The sequence below is a fragment of the Muntiacus reevesi genome, chromosome 2 (assembly GCF_963930625.1).
Source record: "Muntiacus reevesi chromosome 2, mMunRee1.1, whole genome shotgun sequence".
NCBI classification, from domain to species: domain Eukaryota; kingdom Metazoa; phylum Chordata; class Mammalia; order Artiodactyla; family Cervidae; genus Muntiacus; species Muntiacus reevesi.
In genome coordinates this window covers 152,968,732-152,986,845 of record NC_089250.1, presented here as the reverse complement: position 1 = coordinate 152,986,845, position 18,114 = coordinate 152,968,732, and the positions used below count along the sequence as shown (strand labels likewise).

Here is an 18,114-nt window from a genome sequence, read left to right as displayed (position 1 = left end):
TGCTGGGAGAAATATCAATAACCTCAGACACACAGATGACACCACACTTATGGCAGAAAGCGAAGAAGAGCTAAAGAGCCTCATGATGAAAGTGAAAGAGGAGAGTGAAAAAGTTGGCTTAAAACTCAACATTCAAAAAACTAAGATCATGGCATCCAGTCCCATCACTTCATGGGAAATAGATGGGAAAACAATGGAAACAGTGAGAGACTTTATTTTCTTGGACTCCAAAATCACTGCAGATGGTGACTGTGGCCATGAAATTAAAAGACACTTGCACCTTGGAAGAAAAGCTATGACCAACCTAGACAGCATATTAAAAAGCAGAGACAGAAGTTTGATAACAAAGGTCCACCTAGTCAAAGCTATAGTTTTTCCAGTAGTCATATATGGATGTGAGAGTTGGACTACCAAGAAAGCTGACCGCTGAAGAATTGATGCTTTTGAACTGTGGGGTTGGAGAAGACTCTCAAGAGTCCCTTGGACTGCAAAGATATCAAACCAGTCAATCCTAAAGGAAATCAGTCCTGAATATTCATTGGAAGGACTGATACTGAAGCTGAAATACCAATACTTTGACCACCTGATGCAAAGAACTCACTCTTTAGAAAAGGCCCTGATGCTGGGCAAGACTGAAGGCAGGAGAAGGGGATGACAGAGGATGAGATGGTTGGATGGCATCACCATCTCGATGGACCTGAGTTTGAGCAAGTTCTGGGAGCTGGTGATAGACAGGGAAGCCTGGTGTGCTGCAGTCCATGGGCTTGCAAAGAGCTGGATATGACTGAGCGACTTAACTGTACTGAGAAAATCCTCTTGCCAAAGCAGCAGACGCTGGATTAGGATAACAATACTCAGCCACAAACCTTTTTTTCCCTCCCCCAAATAGACTTTGACTCTGAATTAAAAAAATGAGAACTATGCAAAAGATGTCAAAGTTAGATATACATAGGCTTTGTTCTACATACCATTTCATTTGAGCACAAGACCCCAGAGCCACCCAATTTTACCTATTTGCTAATATACAAAACACCTTGAGGCTTTTCTCTTAATAGATTCATCTTAATGTTAGAAAGGAACCCTAACAAAGCATATAATTACTGGAACTGTCTTTTTAAACGTTTGAGATATTCTATATAGTTTTAAATCTGCTACAAAAACATTCACATTTAAAACGTCACGTTTCGATCGGTTTGTGACCCAGCTACTTAACAAGCCCAGATAATTTCTAGATTGTGAAAACTGTTACGAAGTTTGTTCAATACAATAAAGGGTAATACCTAAACAAATTATTCTTTTAATGCTAATCTGAGAAACCTAAACAGAGATTTTCTTACATGGAATCAACCCTGAGTACAGACTAAAAATTCAAATTAAAAAAAAATTTTTAATTAAAATTTAAGAGTGGGAAGAAGGAATTCCTTGCCAGTCCAGTGGTTAGGACGTAGTGCTTTCACTACTGTGGCCTTGGTTCAATCCCTGGTTGAGGAATTAAGATCCCGCAAGCCACATGGCACAACCGGAAAAAAAAAAAAGAGAGGGCAGGGGTGGTGGGGGGTGGGGGATAATGGTTAGAAAAAAACTTTAAGTCTGAGAGACACTGTGTAGATACACTGAAGAATCTTGCTTTCTGGTCTTAAAAGTAATTATAAGCCATATTTAAATAAGACAGATGAGATACATCATTTTATCATAGATTTTTATACTTTCTTAACCTAAAAGTGCTTATTATTTATAATTTAATGAAAACATTCTAACAATTTTCATTACTATAAACACACTTTCTTATTGGAAAATGTTACCATTTAAGTACCAATATGGCTAAAAATAATTTTATGTGGTTAAGTTTGTAATGGTTGCTTTTCTGTGGCTCCATATTAACTTCTGACTTCCCTGGTGGCTCAGACGGTAGAGCGTCTGCCTACAATGCAGGAGACCCGGGTCTAATCCCTGGGTTGGGAAGATCTCCTGGAGAAGGAAACGGCAACCCACTCCAGTATTCTTGACTGGAAAATTCTATGGACGGTGGAACCTGGCAGGCTATAGCCCATGGGGTCGCAAAAAGTCGGACAGGACTGAGCAACTTCACTTTCTGAGTCTTATTAAAGTTTCTAATTCTCAACCTAACTCTTTTTTCTCCTCAGCAAGCCAGATTCCAGAGTCCTTATTTAAAGTATAAAGAATTTATATGTATATGGAACATATATCCATTCATAGGGAACTCCTACAATTTTTTTAACCATTATATAAAAATTAAGTCTTCATCCTGCATTAATATAGTACACTAAATTTCATAGCAGAACATATACATAAGAAATATATTGTGTCATGTTCACAAAAGATCAAAACTTGAAAAAATAATTTTGTTTAGTAGCACTGACAATGTATTTTTAGAAGTACTTAAAACCTGTAATGTTTTAAAGCAGTCTCACTCACATGTAGCAAAGCCAATCGCTGTTCCGGACGAAGATGACTAAACTCATCACTGAGAACAAACTGAATTGCTAGAAAAATAAAAACAACTATTAGTACAATCTAAAAAAGATTTGTGCTTTAGTTATAATCTCCCATACCTTCAGAGAATACAGTGTATCTATCAGGTATTGAACAACACAGATAAAGTAGATTAACTATTTCATATAGACAAAAGGAATGCAGAAAATTTGCCTGTACAGACTAATCAACTACAAAATGATGATATTAGAAAAATATTAACAAGCTTTCACGGAAACATTTAAGGTAAGAAAATAAAAAGAAAACACTGAAATACACAAAAAGACAAGTGGAACTAAGGTATAACTCTTGATCAAAGTAAACGTGTTTAGGTTTCATGCTATATTTGCTTTTATCCACTACATATAAATGATATAATTTAAAATATTTAACAAAATAGGATATATTCCTATAATATCCTTAATTGGATACTTTGTCAAAAGAAACAGAACTATGTAGGAAATACTGGGAAATGCTTCAGATTTCTACTCTGTTGCAGTACTTACATGCCCTTTGTCTTCTATAAATAAGGTATCATTCATGCCACTTCCACAGAATGCGTAACTGGACCACCCTCTCCTAGAAATGGAACTCTTCACTCAACTGTTGTATTCCCAGTCCATCTGAGAGACTTTTGACACTCTAAAAGAGTGAGTGTGTGTATATGAATGTGTATGCTGGGGGTGATGGTGGGGATTGGCTTTCTTTTATAATCACCTTGGAGGGGACAAATTCAAACTCTTAGAGAAATACTTCCACTCCAATCCTACCCTTCTCACCATCCCCAAATTAAAACTACTGATGGGATACAGAGTGCCCTTTAAAGCGTGAGCAGAGAAGGGACAAAACTTCTGCTATTACTAATGCTCCCTTTTCCTCAAGCACCACTCAACTAAGATGTTTAAAAATTTTTCAACCTACTCCTTATATAGTCCAAATCTGTTAAAATATTTTTCTCCCCAAAAAATTTAACACAGGCAGTACTATTCTTAAATGCATTTTATCTTCAGAGATAGTTTTCAAAGCTCTATTTACTACCTTCTGACAACTCTTTGTTGAGTCTATACAGTTTTTTATACTACTCCATCTTTTATTAAAATAATTGATTTAGATGAAACAGATAAGCTATTTCCCATAACAATATTAACTATTCTACTGCACTTAATTCCTTCTCTCTATCTCTGCATTTACAACATTTATATATGGCACTGAAGTTTAAAAAGCACTCCTAGACATATAATCTCATTTGATTCTCACAACTCATCTAAGGTAAGCAGGGTAAATACCTGTTTTTAAAGTGAAAGACTACTTTGAGAAGTTGTTCTGCGTAATCTCACATGGCTAATGAGCCACTAGCGTAGAGCACAGATTCTTACACTCTAAACCCTCTACATTAAATTGCAATCGTGTTTGAAGAAGTATTTCTTCTGTTTCATGCAGACATAACCTCAGATAAACTACCTTAAGATATCTAGGTCTTATTATATTTAGAATTAAAAATACAATACCTACCATAAAAAAAGTTACTTTTTCCAGATCCATTTCTGCCCACTATAAAATTTCAAAAAGTATATGTTATTTTGTATAAAAAACAGTAAAATTTTATACTGAAAGTATTCAAAGATATAAAATCTTATTTTCTAACAAAACATCTTAAAACTTAAATACAACAGAATAGTGAACAGCAAATAATAAAACAGCTTTAATTACCAAATAAGTACAGTTTTTGTATACTGTTCAGTTTTTTTCTTAAAGCAATTTATTTCATTGTTTACTTTTTTGCTCTTTCTCCATAGTTTAAAATTAACAGGAATAACTAAACGTACTACCTGGTCTTCATAATTTATAATCATTACAATGGACATGTAATTTTATTTTAATTGCATATAATACTTTTAACAATTTAAAGATTCACATGCTAAAATTTTAAAATACTTAAACAGTCATTAAAATTTCGCAAACCATTTCCATGTTAAACAGTTTTCTGATCAGCCCTATACATCAAGTATAGTCTCAGAATCCCAAAAATACAGACAACTATAAGGCACTTGTTTTACTACCTGAATTCAGAAATAAGCAATTCTATACATAAGAGAAAATCAAATGCATCAGATATAATGAATTCATTTGAACTTTTCTGTTCAGCAGAATTTTCATTGTTTAGAGTCATGAATAACTGTCACTCTCTCTCAATCTTGACCAATATCCTGAACAAATTAGCCTCAAAGTCATTATCTTTAATCCAAAGTAAATTCTAAAGAGATCAGAAAGTAATGAAGTGCTTTAAAAAAAAAAAAGGCATGTAACAAGACACAGGCCACCTTGAAGGGACGGGGCTTCTACTAGGGAAATCTAGGACAATTTGAGCACCAAAATAATTCGATGAATTATAAATTTGGGCTTGGGTGGAAGTGGAGGAGAATAATTTGTAAGTCCACACTGAAAATAAAAAGATAAATAAACAGATAAGGAGAAAGGATGCTTGATTACAGTCGAACAACAAAGGGTAAATGTGCAAGGAGTGCTGGAAATAGATCATCATCCTGTAACTACCAGAATAAAGGCAAGAATTATTGATGAATACTAAATCTAAGGGGGAATTTTGATAAGGAATATAGTATTTGCATGGTCTCAAAATCTCTCCACATTATTTATCAGTTGCAAAGGAAAAAACACTAACTATAGTGGGAAAATGACACAACCTTTACCGACAAAAGTATCATCATCAATAAGAAGCAGATAGATATCATGTGCCTCCACATGGAACACCCTGAAAAGGACACATCATTTACATAATATTTCTCAAAACTAACAATGTAAAACACAAAGGCTGTGGAAATGACCCAGATTAAATGAGAATAAAGAGACATGACAACTAAATGCAATGCCTGATCGTAAATTAAATCCTGTACTAGAGGGAGGGAATGCTAGAGGGGGGGAATGTTATAAAGAACATTTCTGGGTCAATCAACATAACTAGAAAATAAAAATAAAAGATTACTGTATTGATGCTAAATTTACTGACATTGATAACTATACTGTGATTATATAAGATGGCTACACAAAATCTGTCTGGAAGTTATCCAATGCGACCGCAAACCAGATTTATCTGCTTTATAAAGGTATGACCACTTCTCCCCTCACTCTTGCCCTCAAACTGCACTCTCCCATTAAAGCCTCAGCAGCTAAGCAGGCCTAGAGCTCTGTTTTCCAGGAAAGCAGGACTAACTCAAGTATAAAGTATAGATCATTAACAGTAAGAATAGCTATCTCTGGGTAGAATGACTACAGTTTAATTTTTTTTCCTTTTAGCTTCTGTGCTCTTTATGTTCTACAAAGACACGTATATTTCTTTTGTTAGAAGGATAGGAAAAAAGATAACTTCAAAAACATTTATGGTTATTACATTTAAACATCAAATAAGTATCAGCACACGGGGTATCTCCCTGCCTTCAAATCATTATTTTTACAAGGGTCAAAAATCATTAAACAAAGCTTTCAAAAGATATGTTTAGGATCAATCTCAGTGTATATTACTTTTGGTCTTTTTTACATGATTAAGGGACTTGTTTTTAAAATACATTAAACAATATCATGGGGTTTTTTTTTTCAGTTAAACAAAAGAACATTTAGATAATTTCCTTTGTAACTGTGGCTATTAACAATCCTAATGTTGCAACCAAAGTAGTAAAATAGCTACCTGATATGAGGCCCTACAGATATAATTTAATCATTCTAGGTAATGATGGCCATCATCTTACAGTTCATTTATAAAATTACAGTCAGTCCTCCAAATTCCAAATTTCTGGGTTCCAAACCTAAGGATTTAATCAACCACAGACAGGGGGCAGGGGGCGGTTTCAGAAAGTTCTAAAAACAAACCAGAATTTGCCACAAGCTGGCAACTATTTACACATGATGTACATTGTATTTATAGCTATTTACATAGCATTTACATTATATTACAAGTAATCTAGGGATATGCTTAGGTTATATGCATAGATTTGATAACAAGACTATGATTTGATAACAAGTTTTAGTCATGCATCCAAGATACCAAGGAAAAACTATAACTGTATAAAACTGATATTAAGATATTTAACCACTTTTAAGTTATAAGTTAAGGAAATAATCTATATCTAGTAATTACTCACTTTTCTCCATTTCTAAAGATTTTCTGATTGATGAAAATCAGAAGACACTTATAATCAAAATGTTAAGTAAAACTCCAGTACAATCAATCTGTTCTTATAGCACACCAATTAATGATTTTTCAGTAGGTTAAGGCAGAAGGAAAAGTATGTTTTTATTACCAACTACAAAGCTGCAACTCATGCTTCAAAGGCAGGCTTTCTCTTGCCCTCAATTTTTAAATTTTATTATGTATTTCAAAATAAAATAGATTCTCAAAAGTTTCTCTGGGAACATCAGTATTCACTGTTCACCCTTAACTTATTTCTGTATTGTCAACTAAACTGGCACTTGCCAAGAGCATTTGCCAGCAACAGAACAACAAGGGCATTTGCCATTTGCCTCTGCAAAGATGGAACCCCATGCTGCTGCAGCTGCTGACCTTCAACACCCCGAGCTGAATTCAGGGCGGAAAGTCAGGCACTCTCTGCTCACTCTCACTTTCCCACTAGGGAAACTGGTGCAACAGGTCTTCAGATTGATATTTTCAGGAACTGATTTCACGATCCCAATCCCTGCATCTCTTCATATCTAGAAAATAGCTAAATCTCTTCATGATGACATCCGCTCCTCTTGACTAGCAGAAAACTTTGTGTCAAATAAGCGCTGGCAAAGTAATGTTCAAAATTCTCCAAGAGAGGCTTCAGTTCTCCTGAACGGATAACTCCCAGATGTTCAAGCTGGATTTAGAAAAGGCAGAGGAACCAGAGATCAAATTGCCAACATCCACTGGATCAAAGAAAAGCAAGAGTTCCAGAAAAATATCCACCTCTGTTTCACAGGCTAAGCTAAAGCCTTTGACTGTGTGGATCACAACAAACTGGAAAATTCTTCAAGAGTTGAGAATACCAGACCACCTTACCTGACTCCAGAGAAACCTGTTAGAACAGTTAGAACTCAACATGGAACAATGGACTGGTTCAAAATAGGGAAAGTAGTGCGTCAAGGCTGTATATTGTCACCCTGCTTATTTAATTTATATGCAGAGTACATCAAGCGAAATGCCCAGCTGGATGAAGCACAAGCTGGAATAAAGATTGCTGGGAGAAATATCAATAACCTCAGATATGCATGTGACACCCTTATGGCAGAAAGTGAAGAGGAACTGAAGAGCCTCTTGCTGAAGGTGAAAGTGGAGAGTGAAAAAGCTGGCTTAATACTCAACATTCAAAAAATGATGACCATGGCATCTGGTCCCATCTTTTCATGGCAAATAGATGGGGAAACAATGGAAACAGTGACAGACTTTATTTTGGGGGGCTCCAAAATCACTGCAGACGGTGACTTCAGTCATGAAATTAAAAGACGTTTGCTTCTTGGAAGAAAAGCTATGACCAACCTAGACAGCATATTAAAAAGCAGACATTACTTTGCCTACAAAGGTCTGCCTAGTCAAAGCTATGGTTTTCCCAGTAGTCATCTATGGATCTGAGAGTTGGACCATAAAGGCTGAGCACCAAAGAATTGATCCTTTGAACTGTGGTGTTGGAGAAGACTCTTGAGAGTCCCTTGTACTGCAAGATCAAACCAGTCAATCCTAAAGAAAATCAATCCATTGAATTCAAATTCCAGTGAATATTCATATTCACTTTAAGGACTAATGTTGAAGCTGAAGCTCAACACTTTGGCCATATGATGCGAATGGCCAACTTATTATACAAGACCACGATGCTGGGAAAGATTGAAGGCAGGAGGAGAATGGGGTGACAGAGATGAGATGGTTGGATCACATCACCAACTCGATGGACATGAGTCGGAGCAAACTCCGGGAGACAGTGAAGGACAGGGAAGGCTGGTATGCTGCAGTCCATGGGGTCACAAAAAGTCAGACACGACTCAGTGACTGAATAACAACCAAAGGGCTTGAATGCACTGAACTTCCCCTTCACCAAAATCTTATAGACTGACCTTCTCCCACGGCCTCTGTGGAGCAGTCTCTCAGAGTTATCTGAGGTGCTGTCTCCTGGGCTGCAGTCCTCATTTTGCCCCAAATAAAACTTAATTCCCAACTCGTGCTTTTTTTTTTTAGTCAACAGTATGAATCTTACCTCACCTCAAGCTACGGACTCCATGGTACACACTCTCCCTGATCCCCAATTCATATGTTAAAGCCCTAACCCCACTATATGAAGCTTTTTGGAGATGAGGGGGGTCTTTGGGAGGTAATTTACATGAGGTTAGGAGTGAGGCCTTTATGGTAGGACTACTGCTCTTTCAAGAGGGAGAGGTTCAAACGAAGGTTCTCCAGAGCAGTGAAAAAAATAAATACCTGTTGTTTAAGCCATCTAGTCTACGATATTTTGTGGTGGCAGACCAAACCAACTAGGACAGTGTACAGCTGAAATCTATGTTGATAGCAATTCTATGCTTTTCTGGTGTCTAGAAGCACTCATTTCATCTAGTCTTTAAAAACTCAGCAGATGATCAGAAAACACTTGCTGTCTGTATCACTATCACCTGTAGAACCTATACATTAACTATTATATTGAAGGACAATCATCATTAGCCCCCTTATACTCACATAATTGCTTTCTCATTTAATCTTCCCAACAGCCCTAAGAAACATGTATCATTATTTCCACTTCACAAGTGAGAAAACTGAAGCATCAGGAAGTCTGAAGAATACGTGGCAGAACTGGGATTTGAATCCCACTCTGCCATGATCCAAAGTTTATGCTTTTACCACCCAGCTGCATGGTCTATCCTTGGACATTATAATATAAAAAAAAAATCTTAGAACAACCTAATTTGTGAATAAAGAATGGTCATCTTTGAAATAAGGTAATAGTGACCATTTTAAAAGTAGGAAATGACATACCAAAGAATAGCTGAAATGCTAAATTTAGTGCCATTCACTATAAACTTAAACCTATTAAGAGACATAAATACAAGGCTACCAAATAAAAATTAATACTTTGACTGTCTTATCCAAGTATTTTAAACATAAAAAGGAAGCAACTTCATCAGTGCAGATAAAAGTATTCATACAGAAAAAATATATATATATTTATGTAATATTCAAGACAAATCCTGTCTCCTTAAGCCTAATATAGGCAAATTTAAACGACTATATAGACATAAAACCGACAGAGTAAACCATGAACACTTACCAATAACATTATGTTTTGAACTGAACGGATCTACGATTGTTTGATCTCTATAACTTCGAAAACCCTGGATAATAACCTAACAAACAGAAGAGAGATTTTTTTCAGAAAGAAAGAACACACCCTAAAAGAAATAACTTCTAAGCTAATATTTTCCTTTAGCCCTCCTTCCCTTTCTGGTTTCCCATTTAATGCCAAATAGAAAAACTTCCATGTCAGAGAAGAAAAATTTATTTTGGAAAATGATTTAAAAATCTCAAAACTGCCGTATATCAGTAATCATTGCCAGTGTTCTTTAGAAGTTATAATTAGTTGCCTATTAGGGAGCGCTCAAAATCAAATACACTGTATAAGGCTGGCTGGAACACTAACCATCACAGGACCGGATAAAAGTCTATCAAGCATGCAGGGGGGCTCAGCGGTCCTGGGCGCCCCTTTCAGTCACACTCTGGCCAAAACAGAGCCGCCCATCCAGGACAGGGCTGCTCAGAGTCCAACACATCCAGCCGAAAAATTTCTCCTAAGGCGTGTGAATGGGCTCATCTTCGGGGTGGCCTCCAGCGCGGGAAGACCATTTTGACAGAAAGTAAACAACGGAATGAGGAGGCGCTCCACATTCTGCAGGAAGGAGGGACTCTTTCACGTCTCCGGTAACTCGGGGAGAAGCGAGGTCCCTAGCTAAGCTGACATCCCGGCTTGGACCCCACAGGCCGGGGACACCCTCTCTCCACACACACCACGCAAAAAGCTCGCGAGGGGGCTGGCCAGCCCCGCAGGACCAAGCTGCTTCTCGTCCACCCGGGAGGGCCCGGTTCCCTCCAAAAGGCCCGCCTCGCCAGCCCCTCTAGCTCTCTCCGCGAGAGCCCGCCTCCCTCAGGCAAGCGCCCTGTGGAGAGGCTCGGGCTGCAAAGGGGCGCCCCGATTCTCCGCGGGCGCCCCGAGCTGCACCCCTCCCCCACAGTCTCTGTCCAGCCCCGCGCCACCCTGCAAGCAACACCCCCGACAGAAGGAGCGGTCCCCACGAGCGCCTGAGGGGCGGGAGGAACGCACAGGCCTCACCTGCTTTATGTACATGGTTCCGCGCCCCTAGCCGGGGAGAAGCGCTCCCCCTCAAGAAGCAGCAACTCGGCCTCGGGGTTAGGTGAGGCGCCTGAGAGACCCCTCCCCCCAAAGCGCCGCTTGCACCCCTCTAGCCAAACAAAATGGCGGCGCCCAGGGAGGCGGAGTCCCCGCCTTGGACGGAACCACCCTCGCAGCTTCCCTCGGAGCGTGGGGGAATCAGAGTCAGATCTGCTCTGTCTTTTTAGCAGAAGATCCTTCTACGATGTCGTTAGCTGAATTTCATGTGACTCCTCAATTTTTAGGTGAATTTTTCCTGAGAATTAGTCGGAAACTTCATTCGGAAAAGCCTTGGTCGTGAGATTGACCTGTATTCCCTCCGAGCGCGCAGCCAATGGTTGCGGCCACAAGGTGGAGAAAGGTTCGGCGCCAAAGCTGAGAGGGTGTCCAAGCGCCAGTAGCGGTGCGAGTTGATGGCCCCGTGGTCTCGCGCTGTTTGAAAATAGCGAGCAGCGGCGGGCGGCGCGGCTGCCCGAACCTGTAGAGTGCAGGACCGGGGGAGAAACTCGGTGGGCAGAATCCCTGGTCCTCTATTATTCTCTCTTTTGTATAAATTTTGAATGGCTCCCACTGGCTCTGGACTCCCCACTGTCAGGATAGCCCCAAATGGACTTGACGCTAGAAAATTAATTTTAATATTGTCATAGTTATTAATATCCCGGAGCTGTTACTGCTCTGTCAGTTGCTATAAATCTAGGCAGACTGGACGACTGCAACGCAAAGATTTAGTTAAGATTAAAACCCCTCCCCCGCCTTTTTTCCTAAGAGCCTAAAAGCTTGGAGGTGCTAGTGGCAACCCTGGGCGTATCTGATCTGCCTCAATCGCAGGAGAAAAACTCGGATCTCTGGGCCGCTGTAAAATTACCTGCCACTCGGCAGTCACTCAAATTGGTCGGTCCTCGCCACCCGTCCCGCTACGGCGGGCAGTTCTAACGCTGATTGTTTCTACGTTGAACTATTTCAAATGACTAACTTCATCCCTGTCAACACCTCTTGGTGCTGGAAGAAGACTTTATGTACCTTTTAAATAGATGAAAAGGACAAGGACACTTAAGGGAAAACAAATGACTTATTAGAAGGGGGCAAGGGAAAGAGAAAGAGCACTTCAGGGAAAACACGACTTTTAGGAAAGTCAAACCGGCCCTTAGGAGAAGAGATGGAAGTCGCTAGTAGTAATATTTTGAGTATTACTTCAGTGATGAGTCAGACTTCCCCGTGTATTCCCAGGGAGAGGATTTATGGCAAGTGTGTTATTTTAAGCTCTTTTTTTTTTTTTTTTAAGCTCTTTTGAAAGGCAGATAAGAGATTTCAGAAACTCATACTTTCAGCCTTAAATAATGTTTATGCCACAATAGTGGATTCTGGATCCTTTCCAGAGAGTATCCAGAGTATACCTGTCAGGTCCTCCTTCCCAGATATGAGAAGCTTGATATCAATATAGGGGACCAGCATCATAATCTGCTCAGTGATAAGAGAATTAACGACTCCAGACTATATTATGAGGGCTCTCTGTTGGCTCAACAGTAAAGAATACACTTGTAATGCAGGAAACCACCTGTAATGCAGGAGTCCCCGGTTCCCTGGGTGAGGAAGATCCCCTGGAGAAGGAAATGGCTACCCACTCTGTTGCCAAAATCTTGGCTCTTTGTGCACCAATGCCAAACAGAAATATGAGACAGAATTATGGAGGAGAAAGAAAGAATGGCTTTATTACTTGCCAGGCAAAGAAGGAACACGATAGGCTAGTGCCTCAAGAACTGTGACACTCTCCCTACCCCTCAACCCACCCACCCTGAGTATGGAAAGGTTACATAGTCAGACTGGTTTAAAATTGGGAAAGGAGTACTCAAGGCTGTATATTGTCACCCTGCTTATTTAACTTATATACAGAGTACATCATGCAAAATGCTGGACTGGATGAAAGGCAAGTTGGGAGTCAATATTGCCAGGAGAAATATCAATAACCTCAAATATGACATCACCCTTTGGCAGAGAGGGAAGAGGAAATAAAGAGCCTCTTGATGAAGGTGAAGAGGAGAGTGAAAAAGCTGGCTTAAAACTCAACATGCAAAAAAAGAAGATCGTAGCATCTGGTCTCATCACTTCATGACAAATAGATGGGGAAACAATGGAAACAGTGACAGACTTTATTTTCTTGGACTCCAAAACACTGCTTAATTAAAATGAAATTAAAAGACCCTTGCTCCTTGGAAGAAAAGCTATGACAAATTTAGACAGTATATTAAAAAGCAGAGACATTCCTTTGCCTACAAAAGTCCATCTAGTCAAAGCTATGGTTTTTCCAGTAGTCATATGTGGATGTGAGAGGTAGACCATAAAGAAGACTGAGTGATAACGAATTAAACTGTGGTGTTGGAAAAGACTCTTGAGAGTCCCTTGGACTGCAAGGCGATCACACCAGTCAATCCTAAAGGAAATCGGTCCTGAATATTCACTGGAAGGACTGATGCTGAAACTGAAACTCCAATACTTTGGCCACCTGATATGAAGAACTGACTCATTGGAAAAGCCCCTGATGCTGGGAAAGATTGAAGGCAGGAGGAGAAGGGGATGACAGAGGATGAGATGGTAGGATGGTATCACTGACTTGATGGACATGAGTTTGAGCAAGCTTTGGGGGTTGGTGATGGGCAGGGTAGCCTGGCATGCTGCAGTCCATGGGGGTCACAGAGTGCCGTACACAACTGAGCGACTGAACTGAAGCTGAGGGTGTATGTATATTCATGAAGGAGTTGGGTGGTGGTTGCATATTCATTAAGAGGCTTGAGCAGGGGAGAATTCAGCGTAGAACTAGGGTAAGGTAGACAGAGTCAAAGCTTTGGTTGGTTGAAGTCACAAGGGTCAGGAAAAGTCAACATCATCATCCCTTAGGTTCCAGTTGATCTGGTGGTTGAGCGCTTTGCATGTGTGCATGCTAAGTCACTTCAGTCATATTTGACTCATTGCAACCCTGTGGACTGTAGCCTTCCAGGACTCCTCTGTCCATGGAGATTCTTCAGGCACGAATACTGGAGTGAATTGCCATGCCCTCCTCCAGGGGATCTTCCCAACCCAGGGATCGAACCCATGTCTCTTATGTCTCCTGCATTGGCAAGTGGATTCTTTATGAATAGCGCCAGCTGGGAAGCCCTGAGCCCTGCAAGGAGGATTTACATTTTGCAAAACAGTTTAAGAAATTTCTTCAGGCTAGTCTTTACTGTGGAAACAGAACTGAGGGTTTACAACTGATTTATTGTCTTTGCTATTGTTACTTCTCTTGCATGTTAACAGTTTGTTCTTTCGTTCCCTTAAGATCATTATTACTAAGACCTGTTCAAGGGCAAGCATTGTGGTCAGGCTTAGGTCACAAAATGGTTTAGGACTAAAATGGCTTGTCTGATGTCCAAAAGCTATATCCAGTTCTTTCCCTCCAGGGACCCCCTACCCTAGTTGCTTACAGCATTTGTCGATTGTTAATAACATCTATTGTGATTGTGCATGCATGGACCAGGAAAATGACCACAGCGGTGAGTTTTTTTGGATCCATTGCAACCCATATGAAACAAACAAGGACCAGAACTTCATTTTTCAACTGGCCTCTGCACACCTCCAGTCTGTCAGGACCCAGAAACATGTTTGAGCTCCCCTGGCATCAGTGTCAGTACAGATCTTGTCTTGTTGAATAGTGTTGTTGAATATAGTGCTGTTGAACCCAAGTTCGTGTGCCTTGATGCACAGTGAGGCCAAACTGAAATGCTTTAGTTTGAAGCAGAGAAAGGTTTATTGCGAGGAGAATGGGGCAGCTTGTGCTCAAAAAGCGCAAACTACCCAATGGTTTTCTGGGAAGAGTTTTTATAGGCAAATTTTGGAGGAAGGGCTACAGAGGTGTGTGACCTTCTGGTACAATAACAGGGTGGTATTCCAGGAATTTCAATGATCAACCCTCTTGTTCCAGCCAGTCTGGGGTCCACATGCGTGTGCTCAGCCTTCAGTTAGCGTTCTTGATCTGGTTGGGGGACTTAGTGCCTGTAGAAGAACTCAAGAGATGTCTGTCAGATTGTAGTGTGTGGACCTTGAGAAAGAACCAGGACCCCTCCCCGTCACTGCTCTATTGTCTCTTGCCTCCTTTTAATTTCTTTCTACATTCCCTCCCTCCCCTAGTTAGTAACTTTGAATATGCCCTTTGGAATTCAGGGAAAGTCTAGGAGGCTGAAGCCTTTTTGCTACAAACAAGAAATGGTCGACACAGAAAGGCTTTTGGTATGTGGCAGGGCCCCCAGGGTCCTGCCTGGGTTCAGTAATACTCAAAAATCTGACTGCTTCCTTTCTCCCATGGGTCAGTTACTCTGATAAGTTTCAGGGTCAGATTGGAGGAATAAATATACTGAATATACTTGCAGGAGGAATATGCCTTGCTCAGGACCCAGCCTTCTATTCAACTTATGGGCTGTGGTGTGGGATCTGGCTAAAGTCTAGAAATTGGATGAGGGGTTGTGATTTTTCTGCTGTGTGACTGACATCAGCCTCCACTCACCCAAGCCTAATCTAATGTGGTGTGTAAATGAACCTCTACCACAACTGGCTGCCTGTTTCACTCTTAGGAACAACATGGTCTTAGCTGTAGCCATAGACTCCTTAAATGTAAGGGCTAAAAATAGAAAATCTTAGATGATAATATAGGAGTAAATCTTTGTGACTATAGATTCGGCAATGGTTTCTTAAACATGACACTAAAAGCACAAGTGATGAAAGAAACATAATTTATACTCTATCAAAACTTTTGTGCAGGGATTTCGCTGATGGTCCAGTGGTTAAGAATCTATCTGCCAGTGCAGGGGACAGCAGTTCAATCCCTGGTCTGGGAAGATCCCACATGTCGTGGAGCAATTAAGCCCGTATGCCACAACTACTGAGCCTGTATTCTAGAGCCTGCAAGCCATAGCTATTGAAACCTGAGCACTCTAGGGCCCGCGCTTCTCAACAAAAGAAGCCACCACAATGAGAAGCCCTGTAGTGCAAGGAAGAGTAGCAACTTCCCCCAATCCCCGCCACCACCGCCCTCTGCAACTGGAGAGAAAAGCGAAAAGCTGTGCACAGCAACAAAGACTCAGCACAGCTGAGTTTTTTTTTATTTATAAATAAATAAATAAATAAATAAAATTTTAAAACTTTTATGCATCTAAAGAAATAAAACAAGAAGGAAATATTTGTGAATTTTATTGATATATTTGAAAAGGGACTTGTTTCTGAAATATATAAGAACTCTTACAATAACAATAACAATAAAAAGACAACTTGGTTTAAAAATGGGTAAAAGATTTGAATACAAGTTTTCCCAAGTGGTCAGTAAACTTATAAAAAGATGCTCACCATCATTAGCTACAGTCAGCTACCACTTCATGTGCACTAGGATAGCTAAAATAAAAAAGGCAGACAATGATAGGTGTTAACTTGGATATGGAGAAATTGGAACTGTCTTACTGCTGCTGGGATTGTCAAATGATGCAGCCACTTTGTTCCTCGAAAAGTTAGATATATAATTACCACATGACTCACAATTTCATTTCTAGGTATATATGCAAGAGTAAAGAAAACTTCCACACAAAAATGTGTATATGAATGTCCATAGCAGCATTATTCTTAACAGCTAAAAGGTAGAAATAAATGTCCATCAACTGATAGATGGGTAAAATGTGCTCAATCCATACAATAAAGTATGTTTCAGCAATAAAGAGTGATACCGATACACGCTGAAGACTGTACTGACACATACACTTAAGAGTACCAAGGGAGTTCCCTGGTGGCCTAGTAGTTAGGATTCTGGGCTTTCATTGCTGTGGCTTGGATTCAAGCCCTGGTCGGGGAACTCATGCAATGCAGCCAAGAGGAAAAAAAAAAGGATGAATCTTTCAAACGTAAGCTAAGTGAAAAAATCTAGTCACAAAAGAGCACATATTGTATGATTCCATTTATATGAAATGTCCAAAACAGACAAATTCATAGACACATAAAATAGATTAGTAGTTGCCTGGGGTTACAGATTGGGTGGGAAGATTGGGAAGTAGATTTGAGGAAAGTTTTTTCTTTTTTTGATCTGTCTCATAAAGTAAAGGGAAAAAAAAGCAAAAATAAACAAATAGGACCTAAATACACTTAAAAGTTTTTGCACAGCAAAGGAAACCACCAACAAAACAAAAAGACAGCATACTGAATGGGAGAAAATATTTGCAAATGGTTTGACAAATAAGGAATTATTATCCAACATATGTAAACAGCTCTTGCAATGCAATATCAAAACATAAACAACATAAAAACTGGACAGAAGAACTGAATAGACATTTTTCCAGAGAAGAAATGCAGGTGGCTAACAGGGACATGAAAAGATACTCAACATCATTAAATCATCAGGGAAATGTGAATCAAAAACCACATCACACCTGTCAGAATGGCTATCATCAAAAAGAGCACAAAGAACAAATGTTGGCAAGGATGCAGTGAAAAGGGAACCCTCCAACACTCTTCGGTGGGGATGTAAATTGGTGCAGCCACTGTGGAAAAAAGCATGAAGGTTTCTCAAAATACTAAAATTGGAACGACTGTATGGCCCAGAAGGTCCACTCCGGGCTATATAGATGTATGTAAAAAAATCCCACCAAAACCACCAAATCAAAAATACACGTGCACTACAATGTTCATAGCATTATAAGCAACCTAAGTGTCCAACAACAAGTGAACAGCTAAAGATGCGGTGTGTATATATGTATGTATATGTGCGTAAACACACATACACAATGGAATACTACTCAGCCGTAAAAAAGAATGAAACTTTGCCATATGCCACAATATGCAGGGACTTAGAGGGCGTTATTGCCTGCCAGTACCGAAGATGTAGGTTTGGTTGGCAAGATCCCCTGGAGGAGGAAACTGCAAACCACTCCAGTTGTGCTTGCCTGGGAAATCCCATGGACAGAGGAGCCTGGCAGGCTATGGTCCATAGGGTCTCAGAAGAGTCAGGACTTAACAACTAAACACACACACGACACACACAACATACTAAGTGAAACGTCAAAGACAATGGATGATATAACTTATGCGTGAGATCTAAAAAATACAACAAACTAGTGAATGTAATAAAAAGGAAACAGATTCACAGATAAAGAGAACAAACTAGTGTTTACTGATGAGGAAATGAGGAAAGGGCAAT

The 18,114-nt window shown here is 39.8% G+C and overlaps 1 protein-coding gene across 1 annotated transcript in view; it reads right to left on the bottom strand.

Annotated features, from left to right (window-relative positions):
* The window catches only part of SMC3 (structural maintenance of chromosomes 3), a 38,058-nt gene extending 27,065 nt beyond the window's left edge, over positions 1 to 10,993 (bottom strand). Inside the window, exons 1-4 of the mRNA XM_065923304.1 lie at positions 10,851 to 10,993; positions 9,795 to 9,870; positions 4,006 to 4,044; positions 2,437 to 2,504 (exon numbers count right to left, since the gene is read on the bottom strand). Coding sequence (XP_065779376.1) covers positions 2,437 to 2,504; positions 4,006 to 4,044; positions 9,795 to 9,870; positions 10,851 to 10,865 — 198 coding nt within the window. The 5' untranslated portion in view covers positions 10,866 to 10,993. The remainder of the gene's footprint in view (positions 1 to 2,436; positions 2,505 to 4,005; positions 4,045 to 9,794; positions 9,871 to 10,850) is intronic.
* Positions 10,994 to 18,114: the final 7,121 nt, after the last annotated feature.